Below are 25,000 nucleotides of genomic sequence, written 5' to 3'. Positions count from 1 at the left end.
CAGATGGGAGGCTTCTTCACCCTCTTTTCCCCTTCCACCCCATAATATACTCAAGCAACACAACGCTTGAACCACCCCACTTTCTTCTTCTTCTTCCCACCAAACCGTCCCACTTTTTTCTTCCACTGCAGAAGCAAAACAAAAAAAAAACAAAACAACAACCCCACATTTATGCTACAACTTAGGGTTTGCATGGTGTTGATTGTAGTAATTTTACTCAAGCAGCTCAGGATAATAAAGAAAATGACTCAGAGAGCATCAATGGAAAACTGGCAGCTCTAGCGAGCAGCTGACACCCATGAAAATGTTCGAAAAATATCCCTATTTATAAATAATTCTGCTGACAGCATCACATACACGCCGTAGTTCTTTCCCCGCCTCGCTGAAGAGATTAGCCTGTAGAGAAAGCCTTTGTTTCTTAAAGTTTTCTTTGTTGCATGGCTGATGAATAGCAGGAAGCCAACATCTTATCTCTCAGCATGCCTTCACCGGTGGTGCCACACAGCCGCAAACCAACCACTGGTCAACCCTGCCCCACCTGCAGCACCCCAAGGTGAGCCAACACGGATTGCCTTGGGATGCTCCTGACAGGTCTGGTGACAGCAAGAGAGAGTTGGGACTCACTGAGTCCATGAGAGGTTTGCTGCTGGCAGAAGGACCTGAGCTGGACCCACCCCAACCCACGTCAGGGTTCCCCTTCGCCAACCCTCGCCTGCAGGAGGAAGCCCTCAAGGACTGAAAGACGTTTTTCCCCCACCACGTGAGCAAATACAAATACATACATCTGCCACAGAAGCATAAGGGGTTTCTAAATAAAATGTTGTCAGCCACTCGCTGAGTGCTAAAGTGGTGTTAAGCTGCAGAAAACAGTATTTCCTTTGGCATTTCAGACAGTTTCGAACCAATGTTTGAAACTCAAAACCAGTGCCAAGCCTAAACACATCTGGTTGATCCCAGGCCACAAATAGCACAGGAATGCCTTCAACACCTTCCAGAACTGCCATACTGAAAGCTTAATTCCAAAATAGAGCTGACAAAAAATACTTGTCAGCATGATGCCACACGGCAAAACTCAGCAAAGCATGATGCAACCGTGAGATATCCAGACATAACATATGGTGCAAAGATTGGAATTAGTGAAGACCAATCACCAAACTTAGATTGCAGAAGGCAAAAAATAAAATCAAACATTAGTACCTTCAGCCAGGTTTTATTTTTCTTTTTAATTTTGTTAATGTCAAATTATAATCTATGTGTCATTCAGCTGAGTGGTGCAACCATGCAGGCACCAATTGATCATTATTTTATATTTCATGCGATTTTTCATGGATATTAAAATCCTGGTATTTGGTACCTGAAATGTGGAGCCCTGCTTTGCATGTCCTATTGCTAGAGCAGATCATTAGGAACTTATTAGTGAACTGGCCTGATTCCTCGAGCGTATTTATCATACTTAGCTCATGAAGCATGTGACCAGAACAGGAATAAACTTCACACCAGAGCCCTCCCATCCTGTCAGTTGTGAAAGTGTGGTGTTTCTTTAATTTTAAAGAAGCAAAAGCAGGGAGAGGATGAGTACAGGTGGAGTGCCAGCCAAGAGAAAAGGGCTAGGAAGCACCAGCATGGAAGGAAATCCATCAGGAAAAATTATAAATGCTTTCAGACCACTGAAGGATCTCAACTTCCAGGAAAACTCAAGCTGCTCCCTTATGAACCTGATCTGCTTTTTTTCCCCAGGACATGAGAGCACAGAAAGTCAGGCACAGAAAAAACTCCACTTTCATAGCAAAGTTGTTAAGAATGAATACCAAGGACTATGCTAATTTTTTTTTCAATCCAGTCACAGCTACCTTCAAGTCCCACTGTGAAAGTTCACATTTAATAAGGTGTGATTAACGAATCCTCAAGGAAGCCAAAATTGTGTTATGAAATGACGGGGAGATCTGGCAGCAAGGAAAATACAGGAGAAACCACAGCTAAAGTAACCCAAGTGACAGGGAAACTAGTAGATGCCTGGAAATTAGGGCTCAGACTGCAATTTTTTGTAAGAGTTTCCTAGGCCTGCACACATACAAGGTTTCTTTTTTTTCCTTTATTTCCCTCTATAATAAAATTGAAAATTCAAACTTGATATTATATTGAATTATAGCAGACTTACTTGTGTGAGCTATTTCCTAAATCTGCATTTCTGCCAATTTAACCTGTTGGTTAAAAGTCAAACTCAAAGAAAACGCTGGGCTTTGAGCTATAAATGTATTTTGGCTTTGAACCTCCAGCCTTGACCTAGGGGTGCACCAAATCCAGAGCTGGAGTCAGCTACCTGCGATTCAGGGCACAAGTTTAGCCACTAAGGGGAAATCCCAGAGTCTTAGCTCAGGAGATTTAAGCACGATCAAGTCACTTACTCAAATCAGCTTAAAATCCCAAAGCACTCTCAGCCTAAGCGCTCTCAAACCCCAGCACTGCCAGTGGAAAACCCTCATGGATGAGGTGGGAGCTTTCCCACTGCTACCAACACCCAATGGGATGAACCTCTGCCATGACCCAGTTGTCCTGTTGATTACCCTCAGAGCAACACACTGATGACCCCTCACTAATACCTCCGTAATTACTAATTTTGTTTATTTTTTTTGTTCCTCACAGACTATCTGCTTTTCCTCGGCATCTTTTCAGTGTCCTCCTCACTGAACTGCCCACATTGTCTCAGTCCCTCCCTCTGACTTACTTTTCCCTAACATCAACAAGCCCAACCCTTGTCTTGTTCCACTTCTCCACAGTCAGTTTTCCATTACTTTGAATTCCCTGATTTTTTTTGGTGCACACTACATCTGATGCCCACTACACCCTTCTCTGTCCCATCCCTGGAAACATTTTAGGTCAGATTGGAGGGGGCCCTGAGCAGCCTTGTCTAGTTGAAGATTTCCCTGGTTATTGCAGGGACTAGATGACTTTAATGATCCCTTACAACCCAAACCCATTCTATCTATGATTTTCGCCCCACAGTTGTGCTCCATCCAGCTCCCAGTACTTTTCCTTTCCTGAAACAGAAGTCAACCACCACCACTGCTTCTCATCCAGACTTGCCTCCACCCACCCTTCCAAAGGCTGGGTGATGTGCTCATCCCTCAGTCTTTGCCTGCGTTGCTCACCCCTTGCATGTGGCATTCGTGCCATACACAGATGTAGCCTGGCAGGGAATCATGCATATTTTATAAATTAATTTAGAAATGAATAGATTAAAATACTTCATATTTTCATATTAATTTATGTTAGTACTAAAAAGGCAGTGCTAGAGCTATTTAGTCTACCACATCCATATCAAGGCCTCAGTTTTGATCTGAGGGAACCTGACAGCTTGGGCTAAGTTCTTTGTTCAGACACCACACAACATACCTTAGCAGTGCTCAGCGTGCAGCTGTTACAACACTAATTGAAATATGTTTTTAAATGTATCGGGTTTCTGAACATTTGCAGAAGAATTATTTTCTTCCCCTCATGTGCAAAACCAATATTTCAGCCGTTTAAAAGGAGTGTTTAATCCCTACAATGTGTTAGTAGGTCATAAAACAAAGCTGGACTCAGGTATTTTACACTGGGGAGGGGGATGATTGTAGGTGGATGAGGACGACCTACAACTTTAGGAAACCACAGGATCCCAGACTGGTTTGGGTTGGAAGGGACCTTAAAGCTCATCTCATTCCACCCCCTGCCATAGGCAGGGACACCTTCCACTATCCCAGGTTGCTCCAAGCCCCGTCCAACCTGGCCAGAGCCTCACCACCCTCACAGTGAAGAATTTCTTCCTAATATCTAATGATATCTCCCTAATATCTAATAATATCTCCCTAACATCTAAAATCCTAATATCTAAACTCACTCTTGTTCATTTTGAAGCCATCACCTTGTCCTAGAGCACTGTTATGCGATGTCACAACATTCATAACATCGTTGGAGTAGAAGTAAGTCAAAAGGAAGCAAATTTGACATTCCACCCCACAGGTTGCATCCAATCCCATCCGAGATCCCCTGTGTCATCCATGGGGGACAGAGCTAAGAGTGATGGACCCAAGGAAGCTCACAGAAGGGCTCATGAAATACTTGTGTTTCGTCAGATGGATGAGTGATGTAGATGACACATTTTGCAATGAAATTAAGTGAGAAATCTCTCTCTAATATCTAGAGGAAATGTTTGGGCCTCTTTCTTTGTCATTGCAAAACACAGGTTCCCATGGGGGCCCATGCTCAATCTACAGAGGGAAAATTATAACTAACCTGTTTGCAAAGCCTCTAAAATTGCATTTCTGTTAAAACAAGACAACAACAACAAAATCTCTGACAGTAAGTATCTCTCAATCTTCCTGGGCTAAAAGTCTTTGACTGAAAAGCTGTGCATTTCCCATTTGCAGGGGTATAAAAGTCACAAGACATCAGATCACAAGCTGTCACTGGTCCCAGACTAAATATCACCCATCCTTTGCCTAAGGCAAGTGGGTCTCTTTTGCGTGGGAGGGGGCCAAACAGAAATCCCACTCTTCAGAAGAAAGAAGGAAATATTTTTGTGACAGTTTGTTTTTATTTTTTTTAAAGGCAGTTCTTTTGAAGCTGCTCAGGGGTTTGGATGTTAGATGTAGTCCCAATAGAGATGGATTAGTGGCCAGAGCATAGCAAAGCGGTCAAAGGTGCAAGATAAATGCAATTTATATATAATTGCCTAAGCTGCACCTGTTCAATTTTCAATAGGAGACCTTGTCTGCCGACACAAACATAGAATATATCCTTTTTGTTTCTTTATTTGAGTGTAAAATGGGGAATTCTAAACTTGTATCAGAGTAAAGCAAGAAAAAAACCCCTTTAAATAGCATGTAAATTTTTTATGAATCAAGCTCTAAATAAAGAAAACTCCCAAGCTGGGAATTCAAAATACTAGCCAGAGAGAGCTGATTTGCTACCAGGCTCAAGAACAATATTTAGTTTACAGAATCAATCTGGAAATAAAACTAGTGCTTGCATCAGCATGAAAGCTACAAAAATAAAAAAGAGGTCTTAATAAAATATACAGTGGAAAAGGAAAGGATGAAAGCCCTAGCACAGCTATGAGGCCCTCAACAGCCCACACAAGTAATAAAATAGAATATGATGTAATATAGAACAACAATGAAAGGATTTTAAATTTCTAGGTAGGATTCTGAAAAACTGGTTCCAGCTTTTGTTGCGGAGCAGGCACGCTGAGAGTTCCCCTGTGAAGCTACAACAAAGCTGGTGTGTGGCAGACACAGGCATTGGCGAGGGCAGGACAAACACTAACCTTCATCTTACTCCTCAATCACTGGACCAGGAGCCAGGATATTTCTCTACTTCTAGACACTCCCTTCTGGTTGCTCTTCTGTTCACTCATCCACTCCTGGCTTCCCTCCTTGTTGGCAGCACAAAGATTATTTTGCTCACCAAAGCACCAATGGTTTGCCATGAAGGCAACCACCTTCTTCCCCTTTCGTCAGGAAAGTGTCTTAAACCTTGCGCTAAGCAGCTTGGAAAAATCTGAGATTAGACACATCCCATATTGGCTCAACTAATTTCAGCCCGACCAAATTAGGATGAGTCCGTAAGACTCCACAGGAAAATCATGTGGGAACTGAATGCCTGTGCTACCTGCCATGCTCTGCCCCCTAATTACAGTGCTGCATCCCCTGACTTTAAGGAAATAGGGCCTTGTGAAGCTCAGACTCTAAGAGGGACACATAACTTCTCTCAAAATTCAATGGCATACCAAAATTAACTTGTCAAAATTTGGTTCTGCAACAAACAGTGGCCTCTACACTAAATTTCAGATGAGCCAGAACCAATGCAATTCACTCATTGCAGTAACACAATAAATTTTCCTTCTCCCCATGAAGCTGAAAGATATTACAGAATACCACCAATACTGCACAAATTAAAAACTATGGATTGTGAAATTCGGGGCCCTTTTTCTACTCTTCTCCAGCTGTGGCAGGCATGGTGCACAGAGGTAATCAGAGAGCTCTTTGTCCTGCAGCTGGCCACATGGTCCTACCAAAAGTTTTTGGGTTGACAAAAAGAACTGGCTAAATCCCATTCTTCTTGCCCTGGCAGGGAAACTCAGCTGCACAACACAACACTTGATTAACAATAAACAATGATTCAGGCAGCTTATGTAATTTTACCTGCCAATGTTGTGCTTCAAATAATTTCTCTGTGATAAGATTTTAGGGGCCTCTGTCTGACTCTTTTAACCCTTTTTCTATCACTGGCTTTAATAGGTACATGGACCTTGAGAAAGGGTGAAAAATAAAAATCTGATTGTCCCAAAGTCCTAGTAAAATACATATATGCTTTTTACACAGAAAAAAGGAGATTGGTATAAACAGCATCCATCATTTGTGCTTCTCCAGGAAAGACAGGAAGCATTCCAATTCCTCCTAAAACATGTTTTTAATGAAGCTACAACGGGTCATGATCAGCTGCTCAGAAAACAGGAACACTCTCAGAATAAAAGTTTTTTTCTCTTTTTTAGGTTTCAAGAAGTGGGTTGAAAAATCTGGGCTTGCTCTTACAATGACCCCAAAGGCAGAAGAGGGTGTTACTTTGAATTCGGTTCCTTCCACTGAACACAGACTGCAGTTTCACACCTACGTTATTAATGCAATTACAAGCTCTGCCTGAAACTATCAAATTAATTTGAAATTCACTTAAGATGCACCTGAGCCATTAGCCAGGATGCCAGTGCTGTGTGCCTCCTGAAAGCTGTGCATCAGGTCTTGGGGCTGGCCCAAGCAAGCCCTTCAGAGCTCCCAACCACTCAAGCACTAGCGTGATGCACCGAGGAACTGATGCCTTGAAGTGGCTACCTGAAAACAGAGGCTAGACAAGATTAAGAGAATAAAAGCAGGTATTTATTTGAAGGCATCAGCTCCATAAAAGAAAATGCATCCTTGATAATAGCACTTCCCACTTTATCCAGTGAGCTCCATTGCAGGATTTAATGAATTAATATTTACAACACCCCAGAGAGGCGGGCTGGTATCGTTTCCCCGTGTTTCAAAGATGGGTGAGGGTGAGAGAAAGCTGAAGCAATTTGCTTTAATTCACAGAGGAAGTCTGTGGCGAGGCAGGGGAGAGTGTAGTGCTCTCACTGCCAGTGCCTCTGCCACAAGATCATCCTTCCTGTCCCTAAATGCCAGGCTCCAGCCTGATGATGTGCTGTAGTTCTAGCATATTAAATCTGACACCCTATACATGTTCTGGATCATAAGGCTGAGTCCCATAAAATTGATGGACATGAAGTTGAGAAGCCAAAAGGGACAGAGGAAAGAAGCAGGAGAAGAGTTCCTGCATTGCAGCTGTGTGGCATTTTTCTAGGAGGTAGGTTCCCATGCTACTTCAAGACCATAACATATTTTTGCTATTACAAATGCAGTTTATTTTGCAAATCAAGGTGACTGCACACATTTCAGCTTGTCAAATTTTCAGCCTTTCAACCATATGTCTGTCGACCTTATGGACTACCAACTTTATGGGATTCAACCATATGTCCAGATCCTGATATATATGAAGGCCAGTTCTAACATAAGAGCTTTACAGTAGTAGTGTAGTAAACCATAATGTTTGCAGATGGCTGTAATAAAATCATTCAGGAGAGGAAAGGTGCAGGGACGTAAAGCCTTCAAAGCTTCTTCTACTGAATAAACAATTTGATCTGAATAATGTAGTGGGAAGCACATTCCACCAATGAACTGGCTGATCTAGTCCAAAATGTTGCTTTTAATTTTCTTTCCTAATCCCACGTGTATTTTAACTTCCTTTTGTATTTTCCTTTGTGGGATTAGCTTAAAATTTGGAAGGAAAGTATAAGGAGGAAAAATAACAAAGTAAAGTGTTTTGTTTTAAAGGCACAGTCCACTTCTGAATTGTAAATTTTTCATCTGTGAAAAGCCAAAGGGTTATGTGGGGCCTGGAAGATGTATTAATAGAGAGGTATATGGTTTTTACCCTCACATGGTGAGACTGAAGGATGATGTGACTTGCTTCATTTCCTGAAGCGGGACTCAACTTTCAAAGTTAAGGAAAGTTTCCTCCTGAGTAAACTTTTTCTCTAACGCTAGGAAGTTGGAGTTTGGTTTATGTCCTGCTGCACAATAATTCAGATGATAATTCACATTCCCTTTGTCCAATATAACTTGATATCTCTATTATTCGGGAAGCTCCGGTCCCATTTTCCCCTAGCTGAAACATGCTGAGCCGATTTGTGGCCCTCAGAGAGCTGTCCTGGCTGACAGTGGGGAAGGGAGCACTGTCTGTAAGGGGAACCATGGCCAGCATAGGTGTGATGGAAGATCTTTTTCAAACCTAAGTATTTTTTAAGCTGACAGTGCGTGGTGAGCTTTGGCAATCTTCCTTGAACTAGACAAAAATCACTTCCTGATCAGGAAAGGAAGGAACCTTCCCTGGGCATTAACTGGGAAGTGAAAAAGTGAACTGCAACCTGCTTGTGCTGCTGGTGTGCAAAATCACAGTGAGAGGAATCCCCCTGAACGGTTGACTTTCAGATAACTTGGCCAGAGCCAGCTCTCATGCTGCTAGCGTCAGTGGAAGTTTTCTTATTGGATTAAATGGAGCAGGGTCAGAGAGTGCTTAAGAAACCAGAAATACACTGTAACTCTTCCTTCCCATGCCGGACTTTGTGTTGACCAAGTTGCAGTTGTTTCTGAGTGCTAGGGCCTGTCTCATTTCAAGAGGGCTTGCCCTGGGAGACGCTGATTACCACAACTGCCATCACAATCTGCGTGAAATCTCACACAGCACCTACCAACATTCACCCCCTTGTACCCAACTGTCCGTCATCAAGCAGTAACCATCAAGAAAAATTAAACAAGTAAGTGGAAGGGAGCAAAATAATCTTTTGAAAGCCTCAGCACCTGCACAAATGTACTCATGAAAGACTGTGAAGAACACAGCATGACCCTCAATCCTGCCCTCGGCGTGCGCGGCTGCCCTACCTGTGTGCTCGTATTTGTGTCGCAGCAGGGAACTGCTCTTCTGGAATGTCTTGTCACATAAGTCACACGCGTACATGCCACTTTCTGTCTTCTTGATCTTCTTTCGGGACAGACAGGAATCGGAGTCCGTCATGTCGTCTAGGCCGGACATGTAGTCTGGGGTTCCATCAAGCAATTCTCCCTGTGAGGGAACCACTCATCAGCAACAGCTGCTTTCACCACCAATCCTGCCCACCAACCATCCCAGGGAAGTTAAAATCACGCCTCGGTGGTCCCTCTTAGCTTAGGAATATGAATAATGAAACTAAAGCTGATGGAAAATATGGAAATAATGAGGAGCCTTCTATTTCTACGCCTCAAACCAACTTTCTGTCTTTGAGCACTCTGTAGTAATATGGTTTACACAAACCGACAGTATTTACCATATCAGCACTAAATATTTCCAAGAAAATGTGAAGGGGAGGCTCTTCATGGCCAGCAAAAGGCATTGTAATATTTTACAGAGGTAAAAGTAAGCAACAGCTAAGGGATCATTCCTTTCAAAACTCCAAAATTTGGATACGTTCTGTGTCTGTAGAAAGGTTTTAATTGAATTTTATATTTAGGTACAAATGTTATTATTATGCAATCCATTTAAATGTATGTCTCCCGACTAAAGGCCTCAAGCTATATTTTTATATTTAATTTTGTAATTTGAAATAGGGAATATTAATAACACTTTTTATCAATGTTCTATCTATGTTAAAACAGCCTTCAGCATTAAGCAATAATGAATGTGGATCAGTAAATTATTAAATTTCTTGATATTTATTTTGTCTTGATCCAAAGAGAGTGCAAACTTGCATGATAACATACATTTCCATTTGCTATCACACAGTTCAGTTTTCTTAGACTAGTTTTGCACTAATTAATATTAGAGAAGATTAAATACGCTTAAATACATTTACAAAGAGGGCAGATGTACTGTAAATTGGAATAGTGGAACAGCTGTTATGGAGGTGCAGTGCTATTTATGCACCTATTGTGCAAAGAGGGATTACAGTCTGTAATGTAAAACCATACCTGATTTTCACATTTGAAACTATAAAACATTTACTAGTCAGTAAAATTACTAATAGACGGTAATAGGACATAGGGGAACAGGCGCAAATGTAAGAAAAAATTATTAATCTATAATCAGTTAATCTCATTTAACTAAACTCTGTACATTGTATCTGAATACACCCAGCAAAAGGCTATAAATGTACAAGACTTCTGTGGAGCTGCTCTTCACTGCAGGCATGCAAGGCACAAAATCCTTTGCTACACCCATGTTGTCTCTGGGACAACCCGAGGGAAGGACTCAGCATTGTACCTGGGCACAAAGAAGTGCTGACCCAGATTACATGTCCAGGGAAAGACTTTGCGATTAAGGGCTCTGGCTGCTACCTCTCCAAATAATTTCATTTAATCTCTGGGGTTTTTTCAAAGCTGTTCCAGATGACTGGCAGGATTAGAGGACTAGGAGTCTGGGAAGTGCAGTAGGTGGCCCGAGGGAAGGGGCTTTGGGTCAACATTTCTCATCCCCCAGACATTCGTGAGAAGAGAGGACAACTTTCCCATGAATGGTGGGTGAACAATCCCCCCAAAATACAGAGAAGGAAGCTCAGAAGGCTTTCAATGGATTAGTGTCTATGAGGCTGTATGGACATCTGCTTAGAGGGATACAACTTTGTATCCAAGTTTGGCAGGTGCCTCCCAAGGGGTCTCCCACTGCTCCTTTTCTCTTTGGTGAAATGTAGCTATGCCCTGAAGAGATCAATTTCCCTACAAAGTTTCCTTTTTTTTTTCTCTAGTATACGATTTTTCATGGATATTATTATTATTATTATTATTATTATTATTACTGTATTACTATACAAATCTAATGATAAATGGCTAAACTCTTAACAGAATAAAGGTCATTATGCCAAATAATATTCAAAGTAATTGGTACTGCTTCTGCCAAGTAGAGGCACTCAAGTTAACTGCAGTTTATTTTCCTACTGCATCACATCTTTCCAAGTTCAGACTTAAATAAACTCTGCTAATTTTGTTGGAAGTGTTGATTATAGCTTTGGGCTTTTTCTTCTGTAAGAGGACATATCACAAAATACTAAATTCTAGCCTTTCAAAGGAAAAAACTGTTGAAACTTTTTACCTGAAATCCTTGTTTCCGCTGGTACTTTCTCCTTTGCTGCATATCGGCAAAAGTAGCTGCTCCAGTTGGGTAGGTATAGGCCATATGTGGTAGGAAGCTCATCTGATCTAATCCTGGGTATGGTCGCAGCCCAGGAATACTGGTCTGGACTGGTGGCATAAAAGTGGCTGGAGGAAATGCGCTCTGTGGTGGAAGTGTTGTGTATAAAGGTTTGGCACTAAATGGGTTCATACCAAATACTGGGTTAGTGCTTTTATCCAGATTATTTGAATTAGAAAACTCCTTTTTGATAAATGTCAAGTTCAGTGGCTCATCTGAGTTTTCAGATGATGAAGAAACACTATTGTGTTCTAAATTTACACTATTAGATTTTGTTTTGTTCTTTGTGGCTATAATACTTTTGGGCTCCTTCATTTGTTTTGGTAAAGACAAGTCCAATGGCTCAGCCTGAAGCTCCTCAGAAGAGAAACTGTTTGGAGTGTAAGAACTACTGTGGGAGTTTTTAGAAGATGTGGAAGAAAGATTTAAAGGAGAAGGAGTATTGCTCCTAGAGTGGTCCAATTTATCAACTGGCTTAATATTGGTAAAATGAGGAGGTTTTGTTAGCCTGAGAGGAGTATCACAATTAGTAACACTGTTATGGAGTTCAGCTATAGATGGTGAAGTTATAGAGTCCACAGGCTTTATTGGAGATCTGGCTGACAAAGAGTCTTTAGTGGGAGTGTTGTTGGTGGCAGCCAGCGCCACCTTGGCACTGGCCCTTTCCAGTGATGGTGACCTGGAACTTGAATACTGGTAGACTTTTCTTTGTTCAAACCATTCCTTCACAAATTCCTGAGGAAGGCCAACAGCAATGGAAATTTTCAGTAGTTCATCAGAGTTGGGTTCCATATTCATAGCATAATATGCTTTAAGTACAGACATGTGGTCCTTGTATGGGTTGATGGGGCTAGTCATTCCTTTCTCAGAAAGTACTGATGACAGCAAGAGGGTTTGCTTATCAAACACTCCAGGTTTGTTGGGAACCATGTTCTCGTGAGGCTGAAGGACTGCCTTGATTTCTTCGTTCATTTTACACAGGTAACGCTCATGCTGATGCAACGGAATGGGACCAGGAAAGCTTTCTTTACAGAACTGGCATGAAAATGGAGTGGATACGTTGTGGTTCTCTATCATCTTGTCTTCAGTTACCAGGTCTATTAGGGTTCGCAGCTTCTCTTTTTTAATGTTATTGAGCTGCCTCCTCGAGTCTGTGGTCAAGCTCTGGAGGCAAGCTTTGGCTTCATTAACTTTCTCTAATGTATAGTCAATAATACTTTTAGTGGCACCATTATGACTTACTACTGGAAGACCCACGGAGGGAATATTGGGGGAAGTAACTCCTTGTTCCTCGGCTTGAGAGCATGAATCCTTCATATGGTAAACCTTCAACTTGGAGATCTCTTCAGCCTTGCAGTCCATTTTCTGCCTGGAAACCGTATTGTCCACAATCTGTAGGACCTTCTGCACCTCGCTTAAATTGCTGCCTACCGCAGGAAACCCGAGCAACGGTGCTTCCATCCCTACACCTAAGTGCTGCATTGGACTTTGAGCAGACGCGTGAACTCCTAAGGGGCTGGTTGCTCCAAGTCCACCATTCATAAAAGGACTAGTTGCACTAAACCCATGTGAGGCCATAAGAACCTTGTACTCATTGAAATCTAGTGGTTCTGTTTTAATTTTCAGTAGGCCTGTTTGCTCAGACATACTAAGTGGTTTGCCATTCTCCAGCTTGTTTCTCAGCTGTGTGATGGCTGAATTAGTAGGAGAGGAAGATACAGAATTAGGAGAAGAACCCGTCTTGATGTTGTTTCTCATTCTGCCGTTTACAGAGATTAAACCAATACACTTCTTGCTGCTGATGTGCGAACTGTAGGAGCCAGAATGGGAGAAACGTTTCTTGCAGTTGGGACACTCATACGGTTTTTCACCTGAAATGATAATTAAAACCAAATGTTAGTTATCATTCTTGCTGCTATAATTGCAAGAGATTATATTCGATATCTAACTGATTGCCTGTGTATACAGTGATTAATAGTGAGGGAAATATTAATTCTATGAATATGACCGCACACCACCACTGCTTTACCCTCCTCTTTCTACAGGTTTTGAGGTCAGTTTGGACCCAAGGTCTCCAGGTGGCAACAGCCATCAAGGTGGGAGATTGGCTCCAGACTGACTAGGGCAAGTCACAGGTAAGTACCCTGAGGGGAAGGGAATCAAATCAAATCAAGACTGTTCAAATTTGATTTGTTTCTTTTTTTTTACGCCCAAAGAATGGAATTTTCACTGAATATGAGAAACTGAGTCCTGATGTTAGAACATCCACATCAGTTTGTGCCAGGGCAGAGCCTGGTGACATTTTGTGTGCTGAATTCTGCATCAAGTAGGAGAGCCAAAATGCCCAAGTCATTCAATCTGAGATACTTGGCAGTTACTTGTTATCTGAGAATATGAGTTGTATTTCACTCGGGGGGACTTTTTATTTTGGAAAATATAATGGACTCTTCAGATTCCCGCTGCACAGCCATGAATGAACGCTTCTGAGCTCAAATTGCCAAACAATCTATATTATTTGCAGGAAGCTTTAGTATTTCCAAATCTTTCAGCAAGACCGTGGTATTAACAGCATGATAAATGAGGATGACTCAGATATCACTTATGAAATACCTTAGTAGCTCCAAGAAGCCAGAAGCAGAACTGTGTAAATTTTAAGCAGTCTTTAAAACTCAGCTAATTAAACAAAATGCAAATGAGCACACCAGCACCTCCGCTACTCACCACTGTGAATTCGCAGGTGTTCCTTCAGATGGTGTTTATATTTGAAGGCCTTGCCACACTCAGTGCATTTGAACTTGCGATTCCCTGCTCCTTGGGTCAGCATTTGGTGCTGGGAGGAAAAGAAGGAAAAAAAGAGATACCAACATGAATTTTATGCAAGAGAAACCACGAATTTCAAGCTTAAAAAACAAAAATTGAATTAATGTGGCTCTGAATTCATCAAGCGGACCAAAAGGTCTGCATGTACATTTATTTGTCTCATCAGTGTTGCAATAAAAATCAAAATGTTGGCAGTAAACCGAAACAAATGAGAAAGTACTTTCACATGAGCATTCGATATTTGCTTTGGAATTATTTCCTAAGTCTCTCATCAGAAATGTGTTGCTTTAAGGTATCTTACAATGAGAGAAACAGTTTTATAAGTAGATTTGTGGCTCTTAATATTCCTAGCAGATTCTGAACATGTGGGACTCGGCTTGTTTAAAAATTCTGTTTACTGCATGTGGAGTAAAGAGAGAAACACTGTTGTTAGTGGCATTTTGTGTAAGATTTAATTCATTATCAGGCAGGAGAGATTGCGTCTTCGGCATAAGCTGCTGCTGGAAATATTTTTTAAAATCACAGAGCAGCAGGAAAGACTTGAGCTACCTTTCGTGCCGTGTTTTCTCCTGGTGCTCTTCTGAGGGGTGAGAGAAAGTTGAAAGTTAAAAGTGGTGTAAAGATATAATCAAAGGCAGCTGACCTTTTTGCAACAAGCAAGGAAAGCCCCATGACTTTGAATTTTGAGAGAAAAAAAATAATTAATTAAAAAATAATTATTATCTTGATAATCATGTAGCCAACCACTTTGGATGCTCAAGGTAGGAGGTCAGCCTTTTGCAAGCAACCATGACACAAAAGCCTTTTGCAGGAGCAGGGAGGGGGGGAAAAAGGGGGGAAAAAAGAAGAGAAAAAAAAAAAAGACAGCGCCGAAACGGTATGACAACTGCGAGGGTGTGCTGCCTCTTCCCACATTCCTGGCGAGACAGATGGTGTTACATGGGACACAGGGAGGTTTGTTCAAACAGCAGCAACCTTCAAAGATCAAGCAGAGCCCAGCCCGCCGCGCGCCATTGAGGGACCCGCGCTCATATGTTGCTGAGTTGCATAAACAAACAGCAACAGCTGTTTTGTCTCCCCCCATCGCCCTCCAAGGACTACTATAAACTTTAGTTGTGCCACTGTTAATATGATACAATCATTTTAATTTACTAATTGTAAATGCCATGAGCAAATGAGGGGACTTTTCAACACCAAAGCTACCATTCATAATGCGCCAGTACCAGCGCACTCTTGCATGTGAAATTTCAGGCGGTTACGTTGGATAAATATCCAGGCGGGTTTTTTTCCCTCCCCTGGTGTTTTTAATGATACGAGGCAAAAGGAAGAACCTTACAGTGGATCAGGTTAGGAAAAATATATATGGGAAAATGTGTTTGTCTACTGGGAAGCCACAGGAAGGAAAGAATAGGAGAAAGCGCTCTGGAGCCATTTATATTGATTTAAGATCAAGCGAAAGATACAGTTCTCTTAAAAATGCTAATTGCAAAAGTCGTGTGATTAGGAAGATGTGTGTTTGCCTAACTGAATTTACCTTATGCTGAGAAAAACCTACCAAGAGAAATCCAGCTGATTGTGATTTTCAGGTTTTGAAGAAAAAGAAATATGGCATAAAGCCTCTATAATTTGACACAATGCACACATCTATTTATTCAACTTTTAACCACGCCATTTGAGTTTCCATTACAGCCCTCCTTAAGATGGGTTTTCAGAAGTAATCCTCCAGCGAGGAGCAGTTTTTCTGCTGGTGTGTAAAGAATTTTGTGGTGCAGGTCTATCGCCAGCCCATCTAGGAGCACTAGGGAAGCTCAGTCACCTGTTTGAGACACACAGCATTTCCTTAAATGCGGCGCTGATATAATATTACACGTACCCCATCGAGGAAAAAAGGGCTTTGATTTATTGCAGATATGCTGCCGGGCTATACAAATGAGAGCAATGCCCAATTCTAGTGGCACAATCACAAATGATAGCCTATATGTACTGTCGGAAGAGTTCTTCTCAAAATGTGTAATTATGTCTAACAAACGATTATACAAAATATGCATAATTTCATGTGATTGAAAAGGTTACTCAAAAAGTAATGAAAAAATATTAGTGGATCTTTTAGTATGTCTTGGAGCTCCTATTTGCAACACTGCAAAGTAAAACTAGGTGAAAAATGGAATTAAAATTGCTGAGATGTTTAATAATGTATAATTAAAATGCTACAGTTTCATTCACTTTTTGAGGAACATAAAAACGAAACTAAAGTCAAGTTAAAGTGCAAATAAAATTTCTAAATTAGAAATTAACACACTCATTCGATCGTGAACATAAGACTATTAAATCATATTAGAAGAGACCATCAAAAAATCATTTAGACCTCAATTAAAGCTATTACCATTAAAAGATCTGCATCTTCAAAATGCCATGAAAAATTAATAATGATTGCCAATCAAAGCAATATCGTTTCTCTAAGGGGTTATTACAGAAAGAAATCACTTAAAACCAGCCCCCCACCTGATCTGTCCCTGGCTTGTGTGTCACCATATGCCGCTCGAGCTGGGTGCGGTAGGCAAACGTGTAGTTACAGAGAGGGCACGAGAAGTTCTCCTCGTTCTTCTCGTGGCGGTACTTGATGTGCTCCTTGAGGGACGTCAGGCGCTTGTAGCCCCGGTCGCAGTAGGGGCAGGTCAGCAGTTGGGCGAAGGCATCTGGAGTTCCAGGTGGCAGGTCTGCGCCCCGGGATGGGGGGGGAAAGAGAGGCAGGCCAAAAGGTCAGCAAATCAATGGCAGCTCATGGGCTGATTGCCCGGGATGGTATGAGAGGAATCACCGCAATCTGCTGCCCGGGAGGGAGGGACGGCGCTTCCAACCGGCAGCGGGAGGCACCGGCACCCGCGCACGCCCACGGCAGACTCGCAGGGCCCGCTCTGGACCCCGCCGGGAAATTAATTATGGGCATCACTCCTCCCGCAGACCTGGCTGGCTGGAAAACTAAGAAATACTTTTCCTGATCAATTGGCAATTTGCATTCCAGCCCCAGCTCATTACGTTACTTATGCCATTGACCGAATCCTTCCTACTGACTCTTCTCCAATTATTTATCAAGGCATTGGAGAGCAATAGGCTGGCTACTCTGTCTTTTGTTGCATTTAAACTCTATTAAAACTTCTCAAACTCCCAAGTAGAGCAGCAGCCTTTCTCCTGTTTAAATTCAGCTCTATAGTTCACCCACCGAATAATACAAATGTGCTGACTAAAAAATCACAATACACTGAAATTACAGCCCCAATCTTTGCTCATGAAATTCCATGCCGCTGCAGCTGTTCTTCAATTTTTAAGGTAAACACCCAGGCATGTAGTGCATTTATAATTGCAACAGCTGCACGAGGTCAGGATACTGGCTAAAAATGAATTACAGCCTCACCATTTTCTTCTTGCCCATTGGCCTCTGGAGTGCCAAGGCGAGACAGTTCCTCGGGGGCTTCAGGGTAAATAATGGCTGTGTCGCTGCGCTGCAGGTACTCTGCTATGCTGACTGCATGCCCATCTCCTTCCTCCAGTTTCCTTTTGGCAAAATATTCCTCAAAGTCCGACGTGCAATTTGCATTCTTAACTGAAATGAGAGAAGGAGAAAAGAAAGGGTGGTTGAGTGCATCATCCCAGAGAGCTTGGGCTGGTCAGCAACGTTACAGGTTGAGCAGATGTACTGGAGCTACAAGGCTGGGGCTGCAGCTGGATCCTTGCTCTCGTCGGCCTTGCTCTAGCTCCCAATAAAATTAATGTGGGCTTTCCACCAGCTTGGATGGAAGTAAGGGCAGTTAAACAAATGAGAGCAGAGGCTCTACAGGGCAGCAGGAGAAGTTTATGAGGCTTGGGTAATGCAGGTAATCTTTCATTGCTGGAACCTGAACAATCTTCATGGGGCTCCTGGGGGTCCCACAACTTTTGGCATGAGCCCAGCTCAACCTACAGGACTGAGCTCAGCTGCCCCTGGATCATGCAGACCCCGAGACAGTCCTCATGTGGGAGATGGTAGCTGCAGGTACTAAAAGACCAAACTTTTCTGAGACAGGTCCTGCCTCAGGCTGCTCTTCATCAGGCACAAGAAGAAAATTTCTCACATCTTCCCCCTTTTTCTTTCCTCCCTGAAAAATTAACTTATAATAGGAGAATAGGTAGTTTTAGAAACTTATTGCTTCATGATTTCTGCAATAGAACCACATGGTTTAGACCATAACAGGGTCATCCAGCCCAAAACCACTCTGACAGTCCATACAAGAGTTTTCCATCTTTTCTTTAAATGGAACCTCAATTTTTTACAATCCATGCAATCTCCATGAAACATAATACATGCTTAGCCACAAAACATCCTGTTACTAAAAATGTGCTTTTCTCCTCCATGTATGAACACTGCTTGCAGGAAAGACCTTAAAACTCTGTGAAGTTATAGACAAATAATAATATAATTTTACCAGAAAAGAAAAAAAAAGGAGATTATGATTTTCTTCCACTAAATTGTTTTTCTTTTTTTATTAATAAGTCTTGGAAGACACAGCTAGTGGCAAAGAACTAAAGATACTTGTTTTTAACTGACCATAAATTAAAATAACAGCTTATGATTGATTAAATTTTTAATGTATTTCTGCTTAGGTGAAATAAAAAAATTAGGAAACACCATAAACTACTCTGGAGTACATGTAAAAGTAAAATACTAAACGGCACAATTCTGCTCTCAGTGATTCCACGGAGCAACATGGAGTAAACACATGGAAATCAAGCGGGTTATGGTTTGTAACCACTGGAAATGAGAGACTAACCAGCTCCTTGCTGTTTAGAAATGGGTAAGTGCTTTGCCTCAGCTTCCTAAGAAAATGCAAGGCAGTGATGCTGGCAGTGAAAGCGAGACATGACCTCTGACTGGGGCACAACTGGGAGCCTGCAGTGCCTGATTTGAAGCGCTGATCTCGGCGTCATCGATAAAAGTAGATATCCGTCTCTGTAAACCTCATCCCTTTAGCCGATAAAATCAAATCCTCTGGCTGAGACAAATATGCCCTATTTTTCATATGAGCTGAGCAGCTTCTCAACCGTTCTGCAGTATTTTAGTGACAGTGACCAAATGGCACAGGGCAAGAGACCCTGGTTTTGGAAGGAAACTTCTGTTCCTATCACAGTGGTTTTGTAGGGAATGGCTACACCACCACAGAGTTCCTCTTGGTCCTTCTGCGGCTCCTGTTACCATTTGTTATTAGCATGAGAAAAAATTCTCGTCTTTCAACCCCAAAATAAAGCAGCTTCTAGAGAAGGGGAGCGTGAGTGTGGAGAAGAAGACAGAGTACTCTACCTCCATTTTGTTCTAGGAGAGAAATATAACAAAATGGTGGTTATTGAGTACACTTCATGCACAAGAGCATCAGAGTAGGTGTAGGACTTTTTGTTTTTATCAGAAGAAAAGCTAAAGCTTTAATTTTTATGCTCTAAATCTAACCTTTCATTCCCCTGTTATGCCTAGATCTTCCAAGCATTACAAGGTCATCCACCCTCTGGCTTAACACTACCCAAGCTCCACTCCTTCTCTTGTCTTAGCAATAAATTCAAGGAAAACAAGTTTATTTTTGCCAAATTTAGACCATGAGCCAATAAATGCCACCTGTAAAGCAAGGAGGGGGAGTTTTTCTCCGGAGAGGAGAAATGGGATGGCTCCACGGGATGGTTCCACATGTCCCTTTTCTCCTCCAGGTAAACTAGGGGCACTTGGACTTTGCAATTGCATTTATAGGATTAGGATTCCAGCCATCAAGCAAGGCCTGAGTTAAGATTAAGAGTTTCCGTCCCAAAATCAAACCTAAATGAGGTTCTTCCTTCCTGCCCCCAAGTCTATCTGGAGGCTGATCCAACAGGCTGTGGAGGACTGCTGCAATATTACTGGCCTTGGCTTCCTAATTCTCGGGATTATTTAGCTTCTACGTTTGTGCATGCAATCCAGGAGCTAAAGCAAATGTTTATGTCTACATTATAAACCCCTAAAAACAAGGGGATTTAGTGGAAAAGCTGATAGATCCTTCACTGAAACAATACAACCAGCGTGGCAATGCTGCAGATTAACACAAACAGTGAAGGATGATCATGTGGGTCTGGTTTCTCACCAGCAAGGTTACTGACAATTCAGACATGGCTGCAAGCTCACCCAGTGGTACTAAAAAGACCCATCTGACAACCGTTAGGTTTCTCTCTCAACTTCTGGGTGGAAGACTTACTTCCCCCCTCCATGCCCTGATTTATTATCCATGCACAAAGCCATGTTCCCAGACTCCTTGTGGGCTGACACTGCATACACACTGCTCATCCCCTCCTGCAAGGCAAGAATTTCAGTGAGATCTATGGTGGGTGACCTTGCCAAATAAGTCTTTTTTTAATTAATTATTGGAGCCTGGAGAGCAGAAATATTTTCAGTTCCAAAAGCTGATGTGGCTGTGTCACATAAAAATAAAACACATTAAGGAAAGCTATCTTTGGAGGCATTTAGGACCGTTCAAGATAAAGTGGGAGAGAGGTCCAAGGAGCTTGGGATACCAGTTATTTTGTGTGGGAACTCGTCCTGCGAGATGGTGATAGCTGCCCTTAATCGCAAACAAAGCTAATAAAACCACAGCCTTCATTAGCCAGGAAGTGAGAGGCCCCCATTGGTACACACAGATTACAGCCTGAAAACGGCCTGTCCTCCAACCTGCCAAGTTTTACTTCTGTTTTCCTCCCCCTGAAAGTTTTTCTTTCCCTTCTTTAAATTATTTTAAGAGATCTTTACTTGAATTTTGTCAGATGTTAGTAATCGAAACCAGGAACATTTTTCTGTTTGTTTACAGGTATTTTGTTAATCTATTCTCTGCAAGCATCCCACTTGCAATAACCATACAAGGTAGAATAAAACAAACTATAAGAATTTCTTCATTCGTATTTTAAAAACCTCTTCTGCTAAATGTCACTTTTTCAAGTCCCCATTGCAGAAATCCTCAGAAATATTTACAAATTCATTTAGCAGGACCAAAATCTTAGATTTTCACCCTAATGGTCATTTTTGCCTTTTTACTCTGAAGCCTCCACGGCTCATTATAAAAATGCAGCTGATTAATGTCTGGATAACAAGATTTCTCTTTAAGTACCACTAGGAAGTGGCCACTTTGACAATAGCAGAATAATTTAATAACGGAGACCTTTTCTTTTCGTTTTCTTTCTCTCTACTAATGGCATTCTGCAGAGAATTTGATGCTAAAAATGCACCACAGCTATAGCACGCACCTACAGAAACTTGGCGGTTAGATGCATGTGAGTGAGTCTGAAAATGTATCTCCTGCCTTTGTGTTCAGCCCAGGTCACGGAGCACTGCGAGATCTGGTGTCAAGAGGGGGAGACATGTTGTATTGAATGAGAGAGACCTCCTTAGCCCATCTGGAAGAGCCCATATTAATCTGTAGGATGCTCTAAATAGCTTAAGGAGACCAGAAGGTCACTGTTGAATGGCTTTTGCTGAAGAGGGAGTCACTGATCCAAGTTTTTTCATTGGGTTGAGTCTCAGCCTCACCTCAGCTACTTTATTGAACATCAGTATTAAATCCCCCTATAATCTGAAGGGAAAAATTCAAGCCAAGCACTCAAGACAGGCCCAAAGCCTATAGTGAGGCTGAAGAAGAAAACTTTGAACACGTCCCAGACTATCCAGGAAGGATCTCCAATAGCTCAGCAACTGATTTCTTCCCTTTCCTTATCAAATAATGGTTGAGGCACCTCACTGGGCACAAAGGGGAGCTTTTACTCTGCATAAAGGATTCTACAGGTCCTCACAGTCACCTGGCATCTTCTACTCAAGGTGAAAAGATTGGAATAAGCATTTAATTTATCAGAGTATTTATTATGCTTAAGTAATCTGGCATTGCTCTTATGAGTCTATGGAGACTGCAGCAATTAAAGAAACATGTTCTACCCAACCTGCCGAGGCATCAACCTCCACTGAAAGGGGCTCTGAGCACCTCAGTGACAAAGATTTGTATTAAACACTATCAGAGCACTGGGCAACTTGTGATGATTATTTGAGCAAGCCTCCCATCGTAGCTGGAGTAAAGAGGAGCCTGGGACTTGCACAGGACATTTGGGGAAGGAATTGCCAGGAGCAACACCCAGAGAAGCTCTCGCATTTCAAATGCAGACCACCTAAATGCAAAGCACTCCTTGAGCCATGAGTTTGTAGTGCATCAAGCTGGGTAGGGGTAACCCTTATTTTTCCCAGTAGAGGCAGGACACCCCATGGACCCCGCTCAGGGTTAGCAGAGGGGCTCCATGGCACCTGGCCCCTGGAGAGATTTCGTGAGGCTGACGATGAGCTGGAAGGCAAGGCCATCAGATACTGGAAGGGAAGGGACTAAGAGGACATGAAGTCTTCCCCTTCAAGCAGACCACATTGCAAGCATGAAAGAATCAAGGCCTGTTATGGTAAGGAAAATATGCACAAAGGAAGTCACACGGACTGATAGGGGACCTCAAAGGCTCTGGTAATGGTAATTCAGATAATCATCAAGTCTTGTTTCTGAATCAGATGTCTTTTAAAGTCCTGTTTCTCCTCGTGCTAAGCACAATTTGTCACTTTATTGCCATCTCTTAGAAATAAAATAAGCTTTTGAGGTACGTATGTAGCCAGTTCTGCACAGCAACATCATTAAGTACATATGTAATGTGCCTCGGTGCCACCCTCCTTTCATGCATAATAAATCTAATGGATGAAGAAAGCAGTGACATGGTTTTATTTTCCTATTATTTTCCCCCTCAAGAATGATAAAGTGAATTTCTTGTGTTGCTTAGTAAGAGCACTGGGGTTTTATGTGGGTGTTACCAACATTAGGAAAGTGTGAGTAATAAAATCCTTGCGAGACTTTGGTACCACCTTTTACAGTAATATTTGTGGAGAGTATTACCTATGAACTAAATTTCATAATGGAATGCATAGAAATGTACTTATGCTAGAAAAACTCTTCCTTTTAGCTGTGTAAATCTATCTGCAACATCTCAAATTGTGACAAAATGCAGAAGAAACATCGGGTGATATATGGCATTCAGCTGTGCTGAGGATGGAGTGGGGCCTTTGGAAAGAACATGGTAAACCCCTGAATTCATTTGGATTAGAAAATAGCAACAGAAACCTTTTGCTGGTTTGCTTTGCTACAGAAAAAGAGAGATGGCTCAGAGGTGATGCCTGCTAAATATCTCTGTCACACTTCTTGTGCCACCAAATGTATTGATTTCTAAGAAGAGGGGAAAGAAAGCGATGCGCAAAGTGGGGGGAAAAAAAGATTAGCCGGAAACATTATAATCTCATAAATATGCATTTAAAGTGTGTGTGTCTGTGTATCTATGTAAGGGGTTTATGTGTGTCTTGCTGAAAAGATGTTTTCAGTGTCTGAAGTAGCTCACTCTGTGCACCACCCGAATCTGAGGCTGCCAAGGAGGGTGCACCCCATCCTCACTATCAAGCTCTTTGCACAGTTTCTCTCATTAAAAGGCTACTGTATCTTGGCCCAGCTACTTTATCCAAGGTTCACCCTGGCTGGGATAACATCTCCTGACACTGCTGAGAACTATTATCTCCCAAGGATGCAGCTACAAGGAGGAACTAAAGGCTAAAATGTTGTTGGACACAGGAGGGGTAGCAAGGACTCTTCACTGCATGAATTGGTCACTGTGCTCTCGTGATCAAGCTGGGGGAGGGAAATTAAAAACCAGGTGAATTATGTTGATATTTCCTAAACTTTTAACAGAAAACAAGAAATAGATAGTTTTGTCACTCTCATTCCTCATGCACAGCTAGTTCTACGTGATCCCAAAGAAAAGTGGTGCTCACACCATGCAAGGCCTTACCTGTACCATTGTTTCCGGTGGTCTGAATTGTGGCTTCAGGCCCCATAGTGTCATAATCTTCCTTCATTTCTTCTGTGAAATAAAGCATGCACACTTTTAGCACTGGCACGGTAGTGAACGGCTCACAAAGCTGGGGAGCACACTGCGGTGCCGGGGAAGATCCCGCTCGGGGAAGGAGAGAAAAGGGCTGTTGTGGACCTCCACACAATGGCTTTGTTCTGGGAACTGAATGAGTTCAGCAGTGCCGAAGGGACGAGAACTTATTTACTTTAAACATGACAGCCAGTGGTGGAAAACAGAACTATTTCTTCAGAGTAAACGAAAGGCTTTCCCCAATATCAAATCTAATATGCAGCCGGGTGAGAAAAAGGGATTTTTTTTGTTCTTCTTTTTCCTACTTATTTAAAAGAAATAATCAGTTAACAGACACTGTGAGATCTATACCTGGAAGAAAATGCAAATACAGAAGGAAAATGTAAGAACTGCTTGTATCTCCCTCGCTATCTATCGCCACACAGATCTGAGCTGTCACCGTCATTTTAACCTCGTTTGAGGCACAGCAAGGATTAATATTGAGTGGTGCAGAAATGTGACAAATCTTCAACCGTGGGCACTTCTTCTCTGCCCCTACTACTTGTTTGCATCTTCTGTGCACTGACAAAGTCTGTCTTTATGGCCATAAATTGGGTTAATTCACATGCAAATAAGCATGATATGTGTAAAATTATTTACTATGTATTTTTATGGATCAGTTTACTTTCTGTGAAGCTGGGGATTCAGAGTGAGTAAAAATAGCTTTTAGAAGAGGCTCCATCACTGGCGAGAACACTTATTTTCCTGGATGTTTCAGCCTGCCTGGCAGTGCCTGTCAAACTTGGTTTCTTGCTGCTAATTTGTTAGTTTTTGTGCAACAGGTATTCACACATGCAGCCTGGATAAGATTTAACCCTCCAAAGGGTTTTCACAGGCAAAAAAAATATACAGAGCATTTCTTTCT

At 42.0% G+C, this 25,000-nt stretch overlaps 1 protein-coding gene across 2 annotated transcripts in view; it reads right to left on the bottom strand.

The window, feature by feature from the left end:
- Window positions 1–25,000, bottom strand: part of ZEB2 (zinc finger E-box binding homeobox 2) — a 114,282-nt gene that overhangs the window by 2,057 nt on the left and 87,225 nt on the right. For both annotated transcript variants that reach the window (XM_039554562.1, XM_039554563.1), the window contains 6 exons: window positions 24,004–24,075; window positions 17,525–17,713; window positions 16,615–16,829; window positions 14,014–14,122; window positions 11,194–13,163; window positions 9,015–9,195 (listed from right to left, as the gene is read on the bottom strand). In XM_039554562.1, coding sequence (XP_039410496.1) covers window positions 9,015–9,195; window positions 11,194–13,163; window positions 14,014–14,122; window positions 16,615–16,829; window positions 17,525–17,713; window positions 24,004–24,075 — 2,736 coding nt within the window. The remainder of the gene's footprint in view (window positions 1–9,014; window positions 9,196–11,193; window positions 13,164–14,013; window positions 14,123–16,614; window positions 16,830–17,524; window positions 17,714–24,003; window positions 24,076–25,000) is intronic.

Source organism: Corvus cornix, chromosome 7, assembly GCF_000738735.6.
Source record: "Corvus cornix cornix isolate S_Up_H32 chromosome 7, ASM73873v5, whole genome shotgun sequence".
In the NCBI taxonomy this organism is placed as follows: domain Eukaryota; kingdom Metazoa; phylum Chordata; class Aves; order Passeriformes; family Corvidae; genus Corvus; species Corvus cornix.
The sequence above is the reverse complement of the archived record's forward strand: the minus strand, read 5'-3'. Positions and strand labels throughout refer to the sequence as shown.